Below are 21235 nucleotides of genomic sequence, written 5' to 3'. Positions count from 1 at the left end.
AGCAACAAACCAGCTGCTCAGAAGTGGGGGAAACACCATCTTTTTATCACTTTGCTTTGGTGTCACACATCTCCTCATTTCGCATTCAAGACCTAATCAGCCAGGCCAGATTCGGCTTGGGGCGGCGGCGGTTGCTCACATGCCACATGCCTGAACGGACAGGGTGTGTCAGTTTCTGCAAGCCCAAGATGCAGTGGCGGCCTCAACAACAGTTCGGCACCCATGTCCACGCCAGGCATGGACTGACACGATGGAAGAATGTACTGAGAAACGGCGCTTGGGGGTGTGTGGTGTGCCGGGGTATGTCGTTGAAACTCGATTCGCTGACGTCGTCGTGCCAAGGCCGATATGTGTGCCCCGAAGGCTGAAGAAAAGGAAACCACTGCGCAGTGAGTGAGACGTCAAATTTCAAGTGCCAAAAAGCAGACGCATAGCAGACTTTGGGTCTACTTTTGGGCCCGCAGTTGGGCTTCCCTTGGGACGACCCTGGGGATTGTCTGCTGGACTGCCGCAACTGGTTAATGAGCTGAAGCTTCAAGTGGTGAGCACTGCCCAATATGGCGGCTTGGAAGGCTCGTGATTCGCCAGAGGATGCACACCAAGCGAGAGACAAGGGGTGTCCCTAACCCGTGTCGCGCCGTGGCTCGGCTTCCGCACTTTTTTTCTCTCTTGCAACTTGGCGCGGGACTACGGCACAAGATCACGCTTCTTGGGGAGGGGTTGTTTGCTTCGCGATGGCAATTTGCTCTTGGATCTTGAGGTTTCTGGGGAAGAATGACACGAGGGTTTGTCGTTAGAGAGCAAAACGCCCCCACAACGCGTCGGCTGCCTCAATCTTGACTACCAGTGCCAAGGCGGGAGTCTTTGCATGATGACGACGGTAGTGAACGGTGTAGTTTGAGGTTTCATTATCGTGGGTCCTGGTCAATATCGCGGAACGACGACAACTGTTGTTGAGCTGGGTGTAACGACCGGTAACGGAAAGGAGCCGCGATAGGCGTTGAGGGCTTCGCTATTATTAGCCGGAACAAGTGTTGGCATTTGCTTCCAGAAGAGTGGATGAATCATCTTGAAAGATGCGGCTGAAGATAGAACGCGAGATGGTGCATTCTTCGGGTTGATCAGCCGTCAATATCGAGTGCCGGGAGACATGTGGATCGCTGATCGAGATGTCTTTTGGAAACTTTGATAGGTGGTCGAAACAGGGTCACAGGACATGGCGAGCCAATGGGTGGAGGAAAGCGCACCAAGAGATTGAGTGCCAAAGTTGCGACTGTAAGCAGCCGCAGTGTTGAACCGTGCCTTCGGTGCAGCCATCATCAGACCCGACGTCAGTCAACTCTGACAGGCTCTGTAACTGGCACCTGTTGTTCTTCGGGTTATAGGTAGCCGTACGCCTTTTCTTTGTCTATTTTCACTCGCAGCGGCATGGCAAATTGTTTAAAACAGACAGTGTAGAAATTCAATAAGCCAAATACTATCAATATGCGAATTCAAACCAATCCCCGACCTTTATCCAAACGCCCAATTCAGACCAGCAATCCCCTATATCTCAAAGCAGCATCACCGTTTAAGGGATAGTGGTAGCAACACAGCTGCCAGCACCCAAACCACTGGCACACAACCGCGTGCACCCAATGCCCAAGTCAGAAACCTTGATGCAATCACCGTTGTTGACTCTGGTGATGAGGTCGCCCTTGCACCCCTCGCCGTCGTTGCGCTGGTAGGCAAACCAGGTGTCGACGCGGGAGTCGGTGCGGATGGACTTGATGTTGTCGGTGAGGGGAGCGTCACCGGTGGAGAAGCCGTTAAAGACCTTTTTGTCGACTTCATTTTGGCTAGAGGAAGTGATTAGTTAGGCTGTTTTTGGCAAGAGATGACGATAAAGGGAGGAATACCAGTTCTCGTCGTCAAACATCTTGGTCGCAGCACCGAAGGCGGTGGAGGCGAGGGAAGCGATGAAGAGGATGGTGGTGGTGGCACGCATTTTGAAAGATGGCAAGATTGATTATTTGTGTGAGTGTTTTGAAAGTGTTGTTTGCTGTTGTTGTAGTGTTGCTGTTGTAGTTGTTGATGCCGATGAATAGTTTCTTTCAAGTGAGCGAAATCTGTCTGATTTATACTCTTTCGATCACATCCACCTCACTGCTAAAAGCCCAAGTTCTCCTACGGTATTCTCATGATGAGTTCATCCCCAGGATCTCAAACAGGTCTTGGCCATCTCACCGGTCCAATTCTCTTCTCATCAAGGCGCCTCTGCTTTTTCGCCTAGTTTCGACTTGATGATGACCTTCCTGGGTTGATCGCCCCCTTGCCGCACGATACCCGCAGACCCGGCCGATCCTAAGCCGACTTCTCCGGCCCTTAGGCAGCGGAAACATTCCATAATCATGATGACGGTCGTCGGGGAAAATCATGGGATCGAACTCGGCCGAGAAATAAGGTTAAGGGATGGCCCGGATGGTGGCAGCCGTCATGGCGTCCTGGGTTGCTGGCCTCGTTGACGTTTCACGGCCTAAACATGGAGGCGTAGCTTACTGTACTGACTCATCAGCTCTTGTTCAGTGGCATGTTCAATGGCTGACAAAATCCGACGGTGATTTGATTGATGGGGCACAGCGGTCGGCTGGCCTCTGCGGCGGGTCGATAGGGGTCATGGCCAAGGCGGACAGCGCCGCAGTTGTTTACGACTTTGAGATGGTTACGATGATGTCATATCATTGGATGATGAATTTCAGATGAAACTGAGCAGATAGAAAGCATACCTATATACCACCTATCTGCACATGCTATCAGCGAAGTAGCTAGCCATTGTGTGTAGACAGCGCAACGGTCAAGGAGCCGCGAGCAACCTGGTCTGACCAGTTGGGGTTGTGTGGGCCGGACTCGACCCTTCGCTTCAGGTAGTTGGTTCAAACCCATGACGGTTGCTTCTTTGCGACTTGGTCAACACTTGCCACAGCTTTATGGAACAGAATTTCCTACAATTGTTCCTGTGATGACTTAAACGGGAAAAACTGTCATCATATTCGTTACAAGATCTTCTAAACGCCAACACGCTTGCTGTTCTCTTTCTAAATTCCTGGAATAATCAAAATGTCGTGAAATCACTTCCTCTCATGAACCAACCTCCCCCTCACCCACACCTTCTTTGTATTCCTATCATCACCATTATACACCCACTTCGCAATCTTCTCCTCCCAACTCTCCCATCCAAACACATCGACATTTCCCTCCTCCTCCTCCTCTTCATCCACCTCATGAAGTCCCACAAGCTGAGCATCCCACTCCATCCCCACCTCCAACCCACCAATCTTGTCCTCCATCCCCACAACCTTCGCCCCTCCCCTCGTAGCCAGGTACAAAACCTCCTCCACGCTCAACTTATCCCTCTCTTCCGACTTCCCCTCATCCATACAAATATGCCTGCTCACCAAAACCGCATGCCTCGCCGCCTCGAGCACACTAGGCGAGTACCCCCCGCTCATATCCGTCCCCAGCCCAACCTCGATCCCCTTATCCAACAACCACCTCACCCTCGCCGCTCCAGAGGTAATCGCCGAGTTGGAGCAAGGGCAATGGCTGACTTTGCTCTTCCTCTCCGTGACCAAATCCGCTTCTTTTTCTGTCAGGTGCACCGCATGCGCCAGGATCGTTCTTGGCGTCAGCAGCCCAAACGTGTCGTACACCTCTGCGTAGCTATCCCCTGCGTCTGGGAAGAGACTCGCCACGAGGGCTATCTCGTTTTTGTTTTCACTGATGTGCGTCTGAACAGGGAGGTCGGTTTCTTTTGCTAGTTGGCCTAGCTCCTTCATCAGGGGGGCCGAACAAGCGGGTGCGAAACGGGGGGTGATGATGGGGGTGATTAGCTCCATCTTGGGGTCTTTGGACAAGACGTGATCGATGCACTGCTTTGTTTTGGCGAGGGATTCCGCTGGGAATTCGTCGAGGTAGTAGGATGGGCCGAGCTGATCCATGCATACTCTCCCGATCAGGGCGCGCTGGCCGGAGGAGAGGCACAAATCTGCCAGGAGATTGGTGGCGGGGACGTCAATGGTGGCATAGTACGCTGCAGTGGTTGTGCCGTGAGAAAGTGTCTTGCGGATGACACGGGAGTAGACCTTTTGGGCTTTTGGGAGCGAGGATAAAGACGCCTCCAAGGGGAAAGTGTAAGTGTTCAACCAGTCCAGGAGGGTCGAGTTGCCAAAGAGGCCAACGTTGGGATACTGCGAGGCGTGGAGGTGGGTGTCGATGAAGCCGGGGAAAAAGAACTGGCCGGCTTTGGCGACAACCATGTCGGTATCATCAGAGGGCCAGTTCAGCTGGGGGAGGAGTGTGCTTTTGGCCTTGGCGATGTCGGTGTCCGGGGAGACAGCGACAATGGTGCCGAGACTGTCGACTGCTACGGCGGCATTGTGAAGATACTCGAGTTCGCTCAGAGTCTTGGAGTGGATGAAAGTGCCAAGGAAGATCTTGTTCTTCGCTGGTGGCCTTGTCTCGCTCACGGCAGCGGTGGGGAAGCCGATATCCCCCATTTTGATGATGTGATAGTCTTGGAGATGACAAACGGCTTGTAAGTTTTGTCAGAAGTAAGATCCAATCGTGAACAAGGAGGTTGGTTGTACTGTGTTCCGGCCGTGCCTGGTCGGTCTTTGCTTATCAGTCCAACACTCCGTCCGTCGTATCTCCAATTTATCTGGATCGAGATAAGTGTCGCAAAAGTCACCAAAAAGCCCAAAAGATCAAGTCAGGAAACAAAATAAACAGGAAGACCGTTTCTTATCTATTTCTGCCAGGTTTCAGAGGTGAACAACAAAGTCGATGACAACCCGCGCTTGGCAGCGCCAGCGGATATCCCCCGCCGAGAGTGGAGTTCGGCTCTCTGCGCCCCCGAACGCGGGTCGCCGCCTGCGGGGGTCACGGGTGCCGGCGTTGCCCGACCAGGCCGAGAGCAAGCACTCTTGGCAGCCGATCCGAACCGACACAGCCCGCCATCACGCTAGAACAACAAAGGAAGGACGCAACTTTTTAAAGCTTCGCTCGCTGATGAAACGATGAAACCGACAGTTTGGTCAACACTAGAACATGTGCCTGGGTGGCACCGTCATTGCCCCTGGTTTGACAGGTGTCACGTCACACTGGATGAACTCGTTCGGCAGTTGACCTGATAATAAAAAAAAAGCTTAAAACATAACCTAGTAATAAGATGCCAACATAAACGCCCTCAAAATCTACGCAGACAAATCCCATGCGCGCGCTCTATGGCGACGTCCCATCCCGAGGCCGTCGATCTAAATCATGATGTACACATCCTTTTCAAGTCCCTAGTTCCCAATTACAACATGTATGTATGATAGATAGTATAGTCCCTTTCGTCTAATCCTTTTCTCGTATTCATCCATGGGCTCAGAGCTGCGCTGTGGCAATGGCGGCCGCGTGGTCATCGGTGTATGTGATGGACACGTTGACGTATCTGATACCAGCCTTCTGAGCGGCTTCTTGAGCATAACCGTGCAGCTACAAGCGAAAAGTTAGCTTATGATCATACCAGACGCAGGATCCGCTTTGCATACCTTGACTGTTGGTGAGCCAGTGCTGTCTGAAACGATCTCAATATCCTTCAGAGCCGCACCCGCTCCTTGTCCCTGGACACGCAGGGCCTTGAAGACGGCCTCCTTGGCACTCCATCGGCCAGCAAACGCCTTCTGAGGCGACCGCCCAGTGGAGGACGAGAAGCAGTACTTCATCTCGGCCTCGGTGAAGTTGCGGTCAAGGAAAGTGTCGCTGTTGGTGTTGATCGACTTGATGTCCTCAATATCCATACCCACCTGAGTGTTGGCCGTCTCAAGTGCCCTCGCGGCCTGCCCAATCATCATCTCCAAAGCTGCCTTGCCGCTCTGAGGAGAAGCAGGCGTGGCAGAAGCAGTCTTCTCAGAAAGCTTCATGAAGTTGGGAGGGAAGATGAGCTGGCCAGTCTTCTTGTCTTCCGTGACGCGAGCATCGGGGTTGAGGAGAACCTGGCTGAGTTGCTCATCGGTATATGGGGGCTTGTCCTTTGCAACGAACAGCGCGTTGTTGATCAGGCCGTTGTGGAAGTACGTGTAGGCCTTCTTCTGGCGAGCCTCAACCCTGGTCTTGTACGAGTTGAAGGTTTGCTGGTCAAGAGTGGCATACAGATACTTGGGGTGGATACCGATAGCCTGAGCACCTTTCTGGCCGAAACCAAAAGAGGTGACCGAGAAAGCCTTGACGCCATCGGTCTGGAGAGTACGGCTGGGGTAGACGATGTGATCAAACTTCTCCATGATGGCGTCGACGTTGTCAGCGTTGCGGTTACCGGGCACGAGACCACTGTTGAGAACCTGCAGGCAGCCGTTCAACATCCAGGCACCGGCAGCACCCTTGGGATGACCTGTGAGATACTTCTGGAAGATACCCATGACGGCATTGCCCTTGGTACGGCCGAGATGCTCGAGCTGTTGGCAAATAACAGAAGACTCGTTCTTGTCGTTGGCCTTGGTGGACGTGCCGTGGAAAGAAGCAACGTCAAGATCGTCGATGGTGAGACCCCAAGTGGCCAGAGCGCCACGCAGGGGAGCGATGCTGGGATCCTGCTTCCAGAAGTTGTTGCCAAAGCTGCGCAACACCTCGCGAGTTTGCCTCTCGGCCTCCTTCTCGATGTGCCTGGCCCGGTCTGCGACATACTCCTCAATCTCACCACGCGACCGACCCTCAGACTTGAGAGCCTCAGCCTCGTCGGCGAGGTATTGGTGCTCGGCTTCCTTATCACCCTGGATTTGGCGAGTGCGCCTCTCGATCTGGCGCCTTCTGTACTTGATGTCCAAAAGTGGGGAGGGGAACTTGCCGGAATGCTCACGGGCGGTGGTGAGAACACCCTGGCCGGGAGCAGGGACGGAGCGTCCGATCTTGTCAGAGGCGGTCGTGGTGAGGGCAAGAATGCCCCAAATGGGAACACCCATGTCGAGAGCGAGCTTGGCAGTCATGATGACCTGGAGACCGGCACCCTGAGCTTCCATGAAGCCGTTTCTAGTCGTGGTGGTGGGTCTGGACATCTCGGCAGGAGTGCGGCCATGGGCCATCTCGTCAACAGAGTTGCTGGTGGCTTTCATGTTGGCGAACTCGTACGAGCCCTCCTCACCAAAGTCATCATAACCACCGACGATGCAGATGCGGGCCTTGCCCTCCATGATGGTCTCATAACCGATGTCGACGGATTCAACAGCAGTAGCGCAAGCACCGACGGGGGTCTTGATGGGGCCAGAAGACGAGAGGAGCAACATGTTCACCCACGCAGCGATGGTGTTGATGAAGGACTCCTGAAGAATGTCGTTCTGGACCGGCTTGTCCTTGTAGCGATCGACGTGCATCTGGCGGAGAGCCGTTGATCCACCAAGACCACCACCAATGCAGTTGCCCACTTCGGACACATGGACATACTTGTAGAACTCGAAAGGATCTGTGATACCGGAGGATAAGAGGGCCTCGGCAGTCGAGACGAGAACGTACAGAGAAACGGGGTCGACTTGGCTGATGATGTCCTCAGGGATGCCGTAGCGCTTGGCGTCCCAGCCAGTTGGGATCTGACCAGCAACGAGACGGTCGAAGCGAAGGGCCTTGGGAATCCAGAGGGATGCCCCCTTCCTCATACGAACAGTGTACTCGCCACTCTCGGGGATCTCAAAGACCTCGACCTTGTCTCCATGCTCGCGCTTGAACTCCTCGGCGGTCTCCTTGGAAGTCTGGAAGGGATCCAGATCCTCCTCAATGACGACCTCCTGGAGGAGCTGCTTCTTGTTGGGGTCATAGCCATCGAACAGCTCGGGCTCGATCAGACGGATACCGGAGTGCTCCAAGATGTACTTTTCGTACTTGGCCTTGATGTCCTTGTCCTCCACAGGCTCGCCAGTCTTGCCATCAACCCAGCCGGAGTATGGCTGGCCCTTGATGGGACCGTTGTGGTTCCTGATGAGACCCATCATCCAGGCCATCTCGATGCAGCCCTCCAGGGAGAACTCGCCGTACGCCTCCATCTCCCATCTAGTCCTCGAGTTGCCCCATGGACCAACCTCGGCGAAACCAGTAATGACGACAACCCTGTCGAGATCGACCATGCCCTTGAGCTTGTCGTTGAGAGGAGCAACCTCGGACTTCCAGTCGGGAAGGGTGGGGAAGTCGTACTTGAGATTGGCGCGAGGCTCGATGACCTTCTTCTTGTAGAGGACCTCAGAGTCTTCACCGTTGACAATCTTGTTCTCGACAGCGGTCTCCTTGGTGACGGCACGACGAATCTCGCTGGTCTCGGTGATGGACTTGCGCTCCTTGGTCATCACCTCGTTCAGGTTGGGAATAAACTGGAGACCACCGTTCAAGTCGGCAAACACGGGCTCATTCTGGCACAAATCGACGACAGTGGGAGACATGAGTCCAAGAAGGTTGAAAGCCATTTCCTGCTGCGAGAAGGTGCGCACGCCAAAGTTTTCGACAGCCTCGGCCACCATGTTGTTACCAGCCATGAGACCAGTGCCACGGGTCCAGCCGATGATGGCACCGCAAATGGTGAGGTAGTTAGCCCAGTCCTCGGCATGCCACCTGTTGAAGAGAGTCTCGAGGCCAAGCTTGGACTCGGAATAGAGACCGTCACTGCCGAACGTGCCGTGGTTGGGAGAAAGGGGAAGAATGACCTGAGCAGGCCGGGTCTCGAAACCACGGGCGGCCTTCTGGGCCTTGACGTTTCCGAGAAGACGGATGAGGTTGGTGAGCATGATGCGGTGAGCAAGCTCAGACTTGGAGTCGATGCCATCGATCTGGCGACCCTGCTCAGAAATGGCGGCAAAAGGAACGATGAAGTCCAAGTCCCAGCCAAGGCCGGTCTTGGGGTCATAGATGTACTCGACAAGGGCGTTGACATCCTGAACGCTGCCCTGGTTGAAGGGAACGACCACGAGCTGAGAGCCGCGCGAGCCATAACGAGCATACATGGACTGGTAATACTCGGTCACTTCACGGGAGAAGCGAGAGGTGGTGACAACAACCTTGGCACCGCCAGTGATGAGGCCCTGGAGAACCTCGGCACCGATGGAGCCAGCTCCAGCACCAGTCATGAGCACATACTTGCCAGCAAATGTGACACCATCCTTGGCGGCTTCCTCCAAGCAGTCAAGGTACAGGCTGGTGAGCTTCTTGCTGTAGTCCCAGCCATGCTGAGTCTTCTTGCGGAGATGGAGGAAGGGAATGGTCTCAGTCTTGCCCTTGGGCTTGGACTTTTTGACGAGACCGGCGGCGGCGCTGGCACCCTTGCCGTTCTCCTTGGGAATGATTTGGCTCTCGTTCATGCCAAGAGAGCGGATGATATCACTGTACAAGCTCTTGATCTCGAGCTGCGATGTCTTAGGAAGCTTGTGCTGCTGCTTGATCAACTTGTAGATCTTGGACAGATCATTCTGAACCTTTGTCCTGCTGCCGTACTCGGAAATCTTGCCACCCTCGGCCATTTGTTGGACATAATGCTCGAGCTTTCTGCAGCTAGCGCGAGGAACCTCCTCATACTTCATGTTGCCGCGAGCATCAACAGTGGTGCGTGGGCCGGTAGGGACCGCAACATCCTTGTACACAGGGTCGGCAGTGAGCACCTCCTTGCAGTTCTCGATGAGCATGGCACCGAGCTCTTTGGCAAGCTGATAGGTCTCTCCACGCTCTGTTGGGCAGTTGTCGATGTGATATTGCATGAACTCGAGGAGAGCTGGGTTAGAACGGTTCATGATCCGGATACTTTTGCCAACAATTTCACGGTCAACAGCCTGCAACCGCCCGAAAATGATGTCGTAGTACATGCTAAGAGCATCTTGACGGGCCCAGTTCCATGACGAATCGTAAACGCGAGCCTTGAGCGGTGTAAAGACGGGCTCAATGCCAGAGGCGTAGAAGTCGCCATGCTCGGCCATCCAAAGATCAATCTGGGCCTGCAAGACCTTGGAAGACTCTTGGGAGGCCTGGAAAGCCTTGTCTCCGGCACGAATGTCCACCTTGAGATATCTCGCAGTGAGCTCCAGCTGTTGCTTGAAAAACGTCTTCTGGTCGCTGGTCAGAGCCTCAATCGCCGCCGGGTCCATCATCATGCCGCCGCCGGAACCGCCGGCTGGGCCAGCAGCCGCAGCGGTGGACAAGCTGATGCCAGCGCTGGCGGCGTACTTCTGGGATACGTCGTCGAGGAAAGCCTTGGCATCAGCCTCGGACCCCAGACGCGCGGCTGGCTCCATAGTGATGGCCAGCAGAAGGACTCCGTCTTGGCGTCCGGAGCCCAAACCCCACCTCGTCTCGAGGTACTTCCTCGCAGTCGTAATGTTGAATCCACCGGGCATCTTTGAAGAAATCAGACGAGCGATAAGACCCTGGGTGGTCTTGCCGAGGTTGCCATCGAAAGTGGCCTGCAACGCAGCACCGAGCTCATCAAGCGGTGTATCTTCGGGCTTTTCGGGTGTCGAGCCAAACTCCTTCCCGAGGTCACCGACGATTTCATTCTGAAGTGTGGATTTACCTGTGTTTCTCGTTGTCAGCAAAACTCCAAAATAAAGGGGTTTTTTTTTCCAGGGGTCGCGAGAACATACCACCAACCAAGTCCTTGATGGCCTTGCCCAATGGAATGTCAGATGCTCCCTTCTTGAGCTTCTGAGCAACCAAAGCCTTCACAATGTCAACGGCCGGCACCGGCGCATCGGGCACCGAGGCAGCAGGGCCAGCACTCGGTGGTGGAGGTGCCGCCGCAACAGCAGCTGGGGCCGCCGCAGCCGCAGCGGGAGCACTGGAAGAGCTTGGCGCGGCTGCTACCGGCTCAGGCTCCTCTTCAACTGGGTCGACATCGTAGTAAATCTCTTTGGCGTCCTTGTTGTAGCAGAGAATTTGTCTTTGAACAGACTTTGCGGCGTCGTAAGCTTCGTACTTGGAGGCGAGCGTCCTCTTGGCCATTACACCAAGGGTATCAGCGGGACCGATTTCCACGATACGCTCGGCAATCTTCTCGGCAAGAAACACATCTTGTGTCTCAATCCATCTGACAGGAGAAGCAAACTGGTAGGCGAGAAGCTCGACAAGGAGCGTGTGGGCGAGCTCCTGCTCAACTTCGGGACGCATCTTGGAGGGGCTGCTGGAACGTAACTTGGGAAGAAAAGAAGCAGAAAGAGAATATCGTAGGGGGTATCTTCTATGAACAAGCGGTGGTCATGAACCGTTCCCAGTGAGACCCGGGGGGGAGAATTGGCGTGATGCTGGTGGTGGTGGTAGATTAGTGGGAGGGTCGATGCCGTCGCCGAGTTGGTGAGGTGGAGGGAGGGGAGGAGGGGCGGGAAAAAGGTTGGACGAACAGGCGAGGGCGTGCCTGAGAAGAAGAGAGATGAAGATTAAGACGGACCCAGCTCGTTCCACGCAAGGGGCTTCGGGGATGCGGAACCCAGACTTTTGACAGAGGGGGGCAACTGGAATGACAAGATAGTCATGAGACCGGGGGCAATAGACAAAAAAATTGGGAGCTACCGCGTCTTCAAGGTGCAACTGTTGAATGAATTTTGGGCTCGGCAGACCCCTGCAAATGGGAGTGCCCCCCCATGCCGCTGGCGCACCTTGCAAGCTGCTTCTCAACCAAACTCTGGACCTAACCTGATTCAGCCTAGCGCACCTCTCACTAGCTACCCCACAGTGTTTGGAGCAGACAGCGACCGAAGTCTCGATACCTCCGCTCGACAGCCGTCACCGCCGAGTTTCACCGCAGCCCAATGTCTCCCGGTAGAGACCAAAAAGCAGAGAGCAAGCAACCAGCAAAAGGACAAGACCCGAGACTCGACGACTGTGCTCCGTGTCCTGGATACTTCGGACACGCCTGTCGGACCGTTTCAGCCTTGAGCCTCATCACTGCATGGCGTCATGATCCCGGAGATCCGGATAGACCTCGGCCGTGTGTGCTCCTCTGCCAGATGCCAATCATGCCTTGCCAGGGCATTGTAAGCCATCAAAGGCTTGTTTATCGTTTATTTGGACCTTGGCTGACACGCTCTGCAAATTTATCAATCTGGTAGTGGTACAGCAGCACCGCATGGTACCTCTGTCTCCGGCATGTAGAGTCCCTGTAGATCTGGAGATATCAGATGGCTACAGATGGTCGCGGCGCAAGCGGAGAAAGCTGTCCGACCAGATCATCATCCCTTGATGCATGTTTGCCATCCACTATTTTGAACCTTTGGGCCCTAAACACGTGGGCTACAATTCAGTTGACATCGGCTCACACACGATCGTGTGGAATGTCGTGGTTGGCCGTGGGGACTGCCCGAACGGAAGAGAATTACAGTCGAGCTTGTCTCCTGGCGTTCCGTTCACACTGAGTCCTTGGGCTGCAAAGAGAGTTTCCACATTCGGACCTACAAAGTAGGTTATTCTCACCTCATGTCTTGATAGTACCTGGTGCGTCCGTCTACTAAAGCACCTTCTCGGCAACGGAACCGGGACTTCCTCTGACACCCGTAATTCAAAAGGATGAGCACATATTCCAGAAAAAGGTGCCGGCCCTGCCTTCAAGATGGCATTGGACCAGTATGTGACTTTGTAGGATGCTGTTCCAAATGTTCCAGTTGATCCGACTGATACGGCAGACCTGCGGCGAGGTGTTGTTATCAACTGGAGATTCCAGACCGGCACTGCCGGCTCCCCGTGGACCTCGACAGGCATCCTCACGGTGGAGCCATGGGAAGCTGAATGAAGAATCTTTGAACCCCCAAAACCTGGAGAAGCACGGAGCCACGGATCTACGTACGGGCACAACGGGATAAAACGCAGGTACGTCGGCGTGCTCGGGGTAAGCACTCGGGGCATGGCCCAATGATGAACAAGATCTGTAAGATGATGCTTGAGATCCCTCCCATATGTCCCGAACTGAAGGAAGGCTCTCGACGCTACACAAAGTCTCGGGTCTAAGAAAAGCCAGGCCTTCCGGAAGAATGGATGCATGGCAAAAGGACCCTCGCCGCTCCGTCCTATCGCTCCGCTATCGAGGGCAGTGATCTGTGTGGGCAGTGGCGGGCTGAAGTTTGCTGGGGTTGGTGGATGGCGGGATACGTCGGGACGTTCGGATGGAGGTATCGATACATGATGGGCAGAAGTGGGACATTGGGGTCGTCGCTGTGACAGGTGGACCAAGTGGGGTTGCCGCTGTGGAACCCTCTGTTCGCGGGTTGGCCGGATCTCAGGCTCGGCAAGGTACAGCGCATTAAGCGGTTGCATAAGCCTCGCCACAAGTACACTGTGCCAGACAGTGCACACAACGAGGGGTCCTGTCGACAGGGGGGATCTGGGTGCGGATGTGTCGTGCCATCCCCAACAAGATCCCAATTTTTTTTTTGGCGAGCGACGAAGCAGCCGCCAGCCGTGGATTCGCAGGGAGACAGCCGAATTGCGTTGGGCCTTTTTACGCGTTGCCATCCCCCAAGGTCGACACCAGTGGAGGGACCACATCCACATCTCCACCCGATCCGGGAACCACGAGGGGCTTCTAAACTGCTGCTGACTGCTGCTTGCTTTCCTCCGGTTGCTGTTCTCCTTCCTTTCCGTCCGCTTCCTTCTCCTGAGATTGATCTTGTGGGCCCGCCACCGCCCTTCCCCGCCATCTCTCGCCGCCCCTCCTCCCTGGGCTGATAATACACTTCCCACCCACTCTCCTGGGCTTGAGAAGACACGAACGAACGAACGAACGATCCAAGGGCAGGTCTATCTTAGGATTCCAGTCCCTCCCTCCTCTCCCACCTGCCATCTCCCATCAGTCCCTGTAAGCCTGCCTCCTATCTTGCAACCTATGGCACCCTCCCCCACCACCCCCCTCGTGCTGTGCCAGTAGTTCGTTTGCTCACCATCCAGTCAGCATTGTCTTCGCTGTTTTCGACGCAGAAAAGCGAATTGTTGCAGGCAGTTTGATTCTTGAACTCTCCCAAATCGTTGTGTTGGTATGTGATCTTTTTTTTTTTTTTTTTTTGGATTTGATCGTCTGGCTGGCTCACCGCCAAATTGGAGACGAGACGAAGGGGGGGGGGGTGCCATTGGCTTGCAACAGAAAGCTAACAAGACCCAGGAGTTCATAAGAGACCAACAAGTCCACTTCTTTATTAGATACGATACCCCTATATCTTTCATAATGTACGGTTCCGGGACCGGCCCTCAGACGGGCGCCGTCACACCTAGATCGTCGGCCTCGCTTCGTCCCCTTACAGTTTCCCACGGCTCTCTCGAGACGGTCTTTTTGATACCCACTGGCCTTCATTACCATGCCTCCGAGCTCAAGACCCGTTTCACTGCCAGCTTACCTGCGCCTACCGACGATTTGGCTCTGGACGATGAACCATCTTCGATCCCGGAGCTGGTGGCTAGATTTATGGGCTTCATTGCCAACGAAGTGGCCGAGGGCGAGGATGATGCACAGGGCTCGTATGAAGAAGTGCTCAAGCTCATTCTTAACGAGTTTGAGAGAGCATTCCTCAGGGGTAACGATGTCCACGCGCTTGTCGCGAACCTGGAGGGCATCGATGCCAAGAAGTTGGAGGTGATCCGCAGCTACTTTGCTGCTAGATCTGCCACAAACAGGGCGATGAAGTCCCACCAGTCTGCTCTTTTCCGTGCTGCCGATGAGGACGCTGCCCGGATCTACAATATATTCGGTGGACAAGGCAACATTGAGGAGTACTTCGATGAGCTCCGGGAGTTGCACACCACCTACCCATCATTCGTCGGCGAGCTCATTTCCAATGCCGCCGAGCTCCTTCAAACACTTTCCAGCCACCCCAGCGCTGAGAAGCTGTACAGCAAGGGTTTGGATATCACCCACTGGCTTCACCACCCCGAATCGACACCAGATCTGGATTACATGGTCTCAGCGCCTGTCAGTTTCCCGCTCATTGGTCTCGTGCAGTTGGCCCATTACGCTGTCACCTGCAAAGTCCTGGGCCTCCACCCCGGTATTCTTCGGGAGAGAGTCACTGGCTCCACTGGTCACTCCCAGGGTATCGTTTTGGCTGCCATTACTGCGGCTTGCGACTCGTGGGAGTCCTTTGAGGAGCTTTCCAAGTCCGCCTTGACCATTCTCTTCTGGATTGGTGCCCGCAGTCAGCAAGCTTTCCCCAAGACGTCTATGACCCCCACCCTGCTCCAGGATGCCGTTGACAACGGAGAGGGTGTGCCCACCCCTATGCTCAGTGTTCGCGATCTGCCCCAAAGCGAGGTTCAGAAGCACATTGACCTCACAAATCAGTATCTGCCAGCCGATCAGCACATCTCTATTGCCCTGATCAACAGCCCCCGAAATGTGGTTGTTGCCGGTCCTCCAAAGTCCCTCTGCGGTCTGAATGCTCAGCTCAGGAAGGTCAAGGCTGCCACCGGCATTGACCAGGCCAAGATCCCCCACACGCAAAGAAAGGTTCGCTTTGTCAACCGCTTCTTGCCTATCACGGCTCCTTTCCACAGCAAGTACTTGGAGGATGCCACGAGCTTGATTGACGAGGATCTCAAGACCGTCAAGATCGACGCCTCGTCACTCGGCTCGGCTGTGTATGACACCAACACTGGAAAGGACATTCGTGACTCTGTCAAGGGCAATGTTGTCCCGGCTTTGGTTCGCATGATCACCAGCGAGGTTGTCAACTGGGAGAAGGCCACCGTTTTCCCGCAAGCCACCCACATCTTGGACTTTGGTCCGGGAGGTATCTCAGGCCTCGGTGTTCTCACCAGCAGAAGCAAGGATGGCACCGGTGTTCGCGTCATCCTGGCTGGCACCGTCAGCGGGACCGTCCCCGAGGTTGGCTACAAGTCTGAGCTCTTCGACCGTGATGAGGAGCACGCTGTCAAGTACGCTGTTGATTGGGTAAAGGCGTATGGGCCTCAGCTCGTCAAGACTTCCAGCGGGCGGACCTATGTCAGCACCAAGATGAGCAGACTGCTTGGTCTCCCGCCACTTCTGGTCGCTGGTATGACCCCTACCACCGTCCCCTGGGACTTCGTGGCCGCCACCATGAACGCTGGGTATCAGATTGAGTTGGCCGGTGGCGGTTACTACAATGCCAAGACTATGACCGCTGCTATCCACAAGATCGAGCAGGCCATTCCTGCCGGTCGCGGTATCACTGTCAACCTCATTTACGTCAACCCCCGTGCTATGGGCTGGCAAATCCCGCTCCTTGGCAGGCTCAGATCCGAGGGTGTTCCCATTGAAGGTTTGACCATCGGTGCCGGTGTTCCCTCCATCGAGGTTGCTCAGGAGTATATTGAGACGCTTGGCTTGAAGCACATCTCGTTCAAGCCAGGTTCCAGTGAGGCCATCCAGGCCGTTATCAACATTGCCAAGGCCAACCCCGACTTCCCTGTCATTCTCCAGTGGACTGGTGGCAGAGGTGGTGGTCATCACTCGTATGAGGATTTCCACGCACCCATCCTTACCATGTACGGCCGTATCCGCCGCCAGGAAAATCTCATCCTGGTTGCTGGCAGCGGTTTCGGTGGTGCTGACGATACCTATCCCTACCTCACCGGTGACTGGTCCACCAAGTATGGCTACCCCCCCATGCCATATGATGGTTGCATGTTCGGCAGCCGCATGATGGTTGCCAAGGAAGCGCACACGAGCAAGGCTGCCAAGCAAGCCATCGTCGATGCCCCAGGTCTTGATGATGCTGCTTGGGAGAACACTTACAAGGGAGCAGCTGGCGGTGTTATCACTGTCATGTCTGAAATGGGTGAGCCCATCCACAAGCTCGCCACCCGCGGTGTTCTCTTCTGGGCCGAGATGGACCAGAAGATTTTCAGCCTCCCCAAGGAGAAGCGCCTCGTCGAGCTCAAGAAACAGAAGGGCTATATCATCAAGAAGCTCAACGAAGACTTCCACAAGGTGTGGTTCGGTCAGAAGAAGGACGGAACCGCTGTGGATCTCGAGGACATGACCTATGGCGAGGTTGTGCGCCGCATGGTTGCCCTCCTCTATGTCGAGGATGAGAAGCGCTGGATCGACCCATCCTATGCCAAGCTCACGGGTGACTTCATCCACCGTCTTGAGGAGCGCTTCACCACTTCTGCTGGCCAGCCATCTCACTTGCAGAGCTATGCCGACCTGGACGAGCCCTTCGCTGCCGTCGAGCGTATCCTGTCGCACTACCCTGATGCTGAGACCCAGCTTATCAACGCCCAAGATGTTCAACACTTCTTGCTCCTGTGCAAGCGTCGTGGCCAGAAGCCTGTCACTTTCGTCCCCACTCTCGACGGCGATTTCGAGTTCTTCTTCAAGAAGGATTCTCTCTGGCAGTCTGAGGACCTTGGTGCCGTCATCGGCAAGGATGTTGGCAGGACCTGCATTCTGCAAGGTCCCATGGCGGCTAAGCACGCCACCAAGGTTGACGAGCCCATCAAGGAGATTCTTGACAACATTCACGAGGGTCACATCAAGGGTCTCACCAAGGACCTCTACGGCGGTGATGCTTCCAAGATTCCCACCGTGGAGTACTTCGGTGGTGATCTCATTGACAAGCCACTTCCGTTGGATATTGACGGCCTCACCATCGCTGTTGACGCCAGCAAGCACACCTACCGCTTGAGCTCATCTCCGGCGACGGAACTCCCTGATGTTGAGTCTTGGATCAACATGCTTGCCGGTACTGAGCGCAACTGGAGATACGCCCTGCTTCGGTCCGAGGTCATTGTTCAGGGGCAAAAGTACCAGACCAACCCGATGAAGAAGATCTTTGCTCCGGCCAGAGGCTTGTTTGTTGAGATCACCAACCCTGATGATCCTGCCAAGACTGTCATCGTGGTCAAGGAGCAGCCTCGCCATAACCGCTATGTCGAGGTTATTGAGGTCAAGCTTGATGGCAAGGATGAGATTGTCGTCAGCTTGATCAAGGATACCACTGCCCTTGGCAAGTCGGTCGCCCTGCCGCTTCGCTTCAAGTACCGCCCTGAAGCTGGGTATGCTCCTATTCACGAGGTTATGGAGAACCGCAACAACCACATCAAGGAGTTCTACTGGCGTGCATGGTTTGGTGATGAGAAGTTTGATCTCGATGCTCCTGTCACCAGCAAGTTCGACGGCGGCAAGACTGTCATCACCAGCGAGGCCATCAACGACTTCGTCCATGCCGTTGGCAACACCGGCGAGGCTTTCGTCGACAGACCCGAGAAGATCATGTACGCCCCCATGGACTTTGCCATTGTCGTTGGCTGGAAGGCTATCACCAAGCCTATCTTCCCTCGCACCATTGACGGTGACCTGCTCAAGCTTGTCCATCTCTCCAATGCCTTCCGCATGATGCCAGGTGCCGAGCCTCTGAAGAAGGGCGATGAGGTCCACACCACCGCCCAGATCAACGCCGTCATCAACCAAGAGTCTGGAAAGATGGTCGAAGTGTGCGGCACCATCACACGTGATGGCCAAGCTGTTATGGAGGTCACTTCTCAGTTCCTGTACCGCGGTGTCTACAACGACTTCGAGAACACTTTCCAGCGCAAGGTCGAGACGCCCATGCAGGTGCACCTCGCTAGCACCAAGGATGTCGCCGTCCTTCGCTCCAAGCAGTGGTTTGTTCTTGACGATGCTAGCCCTGATATCGAGCTCCTTGGACAGACTTTGATCTTCCGTCTGCACAGTTTGGTCAGGTTCAAGAACAGGAACGTCTTCAGCCACGTGGAGACCCGTGGCCAGGTTCTTGTGGAGCTTCCCACCAAGGAGATCATTCAGGTTGCTACCGTCGACTACGAGGCCGGTGAATCCCACGGCAACCCAGTCATTGACTACCTCCAGCGCAACGGATCTTCCATCGAGCAGCCCATCAACTTTGAGAACCCCATTCCTCTCAGCGGCAAGACCCCTCTCCAGCTGCGCGCCCCTGCTTCCAACGAGACTTATGCCCGCGTCTCTGGTGACTACAACCCCATTCACGTCTCTCGCGTCTTTGCCGCTTATGCCAACCTGCCCGGCACCATCACACACGGCATGTACTCCAGCGCTGCCGTCCGCAGCTTGGTTGAGACCTGGGCCGCTGAGAACAAGGTTGGTCGCGTTCGCAGCTTCCACGCTTCTCTTACTGGCATGGTTCTTCCCCATGACGATCTCAATGTCAAGCTGCAGCACGTCGGTATGGTTGCCGGTCGCAAGATCATCAAGGTCGAGGCCAGCAACAAGGAGACGGAGGAGAAGGTCCTTCTCGGCGAGGCCGAGATTGAGCAGCCTGTGACGGCTTATGTCTTCACTGGTCAAGGTTCTCAGGAGCAAGGCATGGGTATGGACTTGTACAACAGCAGTCCTGTTGCCAAGGACGTTTGGGACCGTGCCGACAACTACCTCTTGGATACTTATGGTAAGTGTCACTTTTGCATTTTCGCCTCGCTGTGTGGCATGTTACTAACAGGCTGCAGGCTTTGCCATCTCCAACATCGTCAAGAACAACCCCAAGGAGCTCACCATTCACTTCGGTGGTCCCCGTGGCAAGGCCATCCGTCAAAACTACATGGCCATGACCTTCGAGACAGTTGCCGCCGATGGCTCCGTCAGATCTGAGCGCATTTTCAAGGAGATCGACGAGAAGACCACATCGTACACCTACCGTTCACCAACGGGTCTGCTTTCCGCCACCCAGTTCACACAGCCCGCCCTGACCTTGATGGAGAAGGCAAGTTTCGAGGACATGAAGGCCAAGGGTCTTGTGCCCAGGGATAGCACCTTTGCTGGTCACTCTCTTGGAGAGTACTCTGCTCTGGCTGCTCTCGCAGATGTCATGCCCATCGAGTCTTTGGTCTCTGTCGTCTTCTACCGCGGTCTGACCATGCAAGTCGCTGTCGAGCGTGACGAGCAGGGTCGCTCCAACTACAGCATGTGCGCCGTCAACCCCAGCCGCATCAGCAAGACCTTCAACGAGGAGGCGCTCCGCTTCGTGGTCAGCAACATTGCGGAGAGCACCGGCTGGCTCTTGGAAATCGTCAACTTCAACATCGCCAACATGCAGTATGTGTGCGCCGGTGACCTCCGTGCCCTCGACACCCTCGCTGGCGTTACCAACTACCTCAAGCACATGAAGATCGACATTGAGCAGATGCGCAAGGACTTCCAGCCCGAGATGGTCAAGGAGAAGCTGGTGGAGATCATCCAGGCGTGTGCCAAGGAGACCGAAGCCAAGCCTAAGCCCCTGGAACTCGAGCGTGGGTTCGCCACCATCCCTCTCAAGGGTATCGACGTGCCCTTCCACTCTACTTTCTTGCGGTCTGGTGTCAAGCCCTTCAGGAGTTTCTTGCTCAAGAAGATCAAGCAAACCACCATCGACCCTGCCAAGCTCATTGGCAAGTACATCCCCAACGTGACGGCCAAGCCGTTTGAGTTGACCAAGGAGTACTTTGAGGATGTGTACCGCCTGACCAACTCGCCCAGAATCGGCCACATCCTGGCCAACTGGGAGAAGTACTCTGAGGATGGTGCCGCGGCCCTTCAAGGAGAGGCGTAAATGAATTTAAACTAATGGGTGGATGGGACGATTATGTGAAAAGGAAATGGCAAGGAAAATCGGTTTCTCTATCAAAGCATGGCTGCATGGAACTTTTTCTTTTTCTCATTGTAGATGTTGTACATTTTTTCTTGTACTCTTTGATGAACCCGCACATTTTTGTAATGCGTGTCATGTATGGGCAGGCGGTTTAACGGAGCGTTTTTGGGAATTTGGTTTGGTTTGGTTTTTATCGGTTTTTAGAAGTCATAAGATTTTACAGGAGAGGAGAAATAGAGCCTGTGGGCGGTACAAGCCGTAAAATGTGTTGGCGTTGCGCTGCGTTGCGTTGTTGTGTTGCTATGTGAAGTTATTCGCAACCCCTTGATGGCGAACAACAGCAATAGACAACCTCATGAGGCCCGCCTACAAAAGTCCCAACGGCGGCTTCGAGAAACTGACGTCTCTTTCCCCGCAATGAAATGTCATGAAACTTGGGCTCTTGTGGGCACTCTGGGTGTCAAACAAGCAAAGCCCCTGGGTAAGGGGAAATCGGAAAGGGTGTGTGTACAAAGTGGCGTTTTTCAAGGGTCCCCTTGTTTTGGAAATTTTGGGGATGATGGATGATGGGGTGAGCAGCACAGAAAGGTACAGGTACTTGGTTTGCCGTACAAGTCATCGCGATCGGGAAAACCTTGCGTGGGAGTTGGGGATCTACAACACTACGAAGGCAC

The 21235-nt window shown here is 54.7% G+C and overlaps 4 protein-coding genes across 4 annotated transcripts; 1 reads left to right on the top strand and 3 right to left on the bottom strand.

Annotated features, from left to right (window-relative positions):
• Nucleotides 1-1570: 1570 nt before the first annotated feature.
• On the bottom strand, nt 1571-1987 carry PODANS_1_23330 (uncharacterized protein; the record flags this gene model as incomplete). The annotated part of the gene is made up of 2 exons (XM_001906620.1): nt 1571-1838; nt 1899-1987. The coding sequence occupies 2 exons, from the start codon at nt 1985-1987 to the stop codon at nt 1571-1573; spliced, it is 357 nt and encodes a 118-aa protein (XP_001906655.1).
• A 1120-nt stretch (nt 1988-3107) lies between these two features.
• Nucleotides 3108-4535, bottom strand: PODANS_1_23320 (uncharacterized protein; the record flags this gene model as incomplete). The annotated part of the gene is made up of 1 exon (XM_001906619.1): nt 3108-4535. The coding sequence occupies one exon, from the start codon at nt 4533-4535 to the stop codon at nt 3108-3110; it is 1428 nt and encodes a 475-aa protein (XP_001906654.1).
• Nucleotides 4536-5406: 871 nt separating this feature from the next.
• Nucleotides 5407-11148, bottom strand: PODANS_1_23310 (uncharacterized protein; the record flags this gene model as incomplete). Its single annotated transcript, XM_001906618.1, has 3 exons — nt 5407-5517; nt 5574-10555; nt 10626-11148. 3 exons carry the CDS (start codon nt 11146-11148, stop codon nt 5407-5409), a joined length of 5616 nt encoding a protein of 1871 aa, XP_001906653.1.
• Nucleotides 11149-14188: 3040 nt separating this feature from the next.
• Nucleotides 14189-20522, top strand: PODANS_1_23300 (uncharacterized protein; the record flags this gene model as incomplete). The annotated part of the gene is made up of 2 exons (XM_001906617.1): nt 14189-19385; nt 19444-20522. 2 exons carry the CDS (start codon nt 14189-14191, stop codon nt 20520-20522), a joined length of 6276 nt encoding a protein of 2091 aa, XP_001906652.1.
• Nucleotides 20523-21235: the final 713 nt, after the last annotated feature.

Source organism: Podospora anserina, chromosome 1, assembly GCF_000226545.1.
Source record: "Podospora anserina S mat+ genomic DNA chromosome 1, supercontig 6".
Classification (NCBI taxonomy): domain Eukaryota; kingdom Fungi; phylum Ascomycota; class Sordariomycetes; order Sordariales; family Podosporaceae; genus Podospora; species Podospora anserina.
Note: the sequence above shows the minus strand (reverse complement) of the source record. Positions and strands in the feature narration are given on the sequence as shown.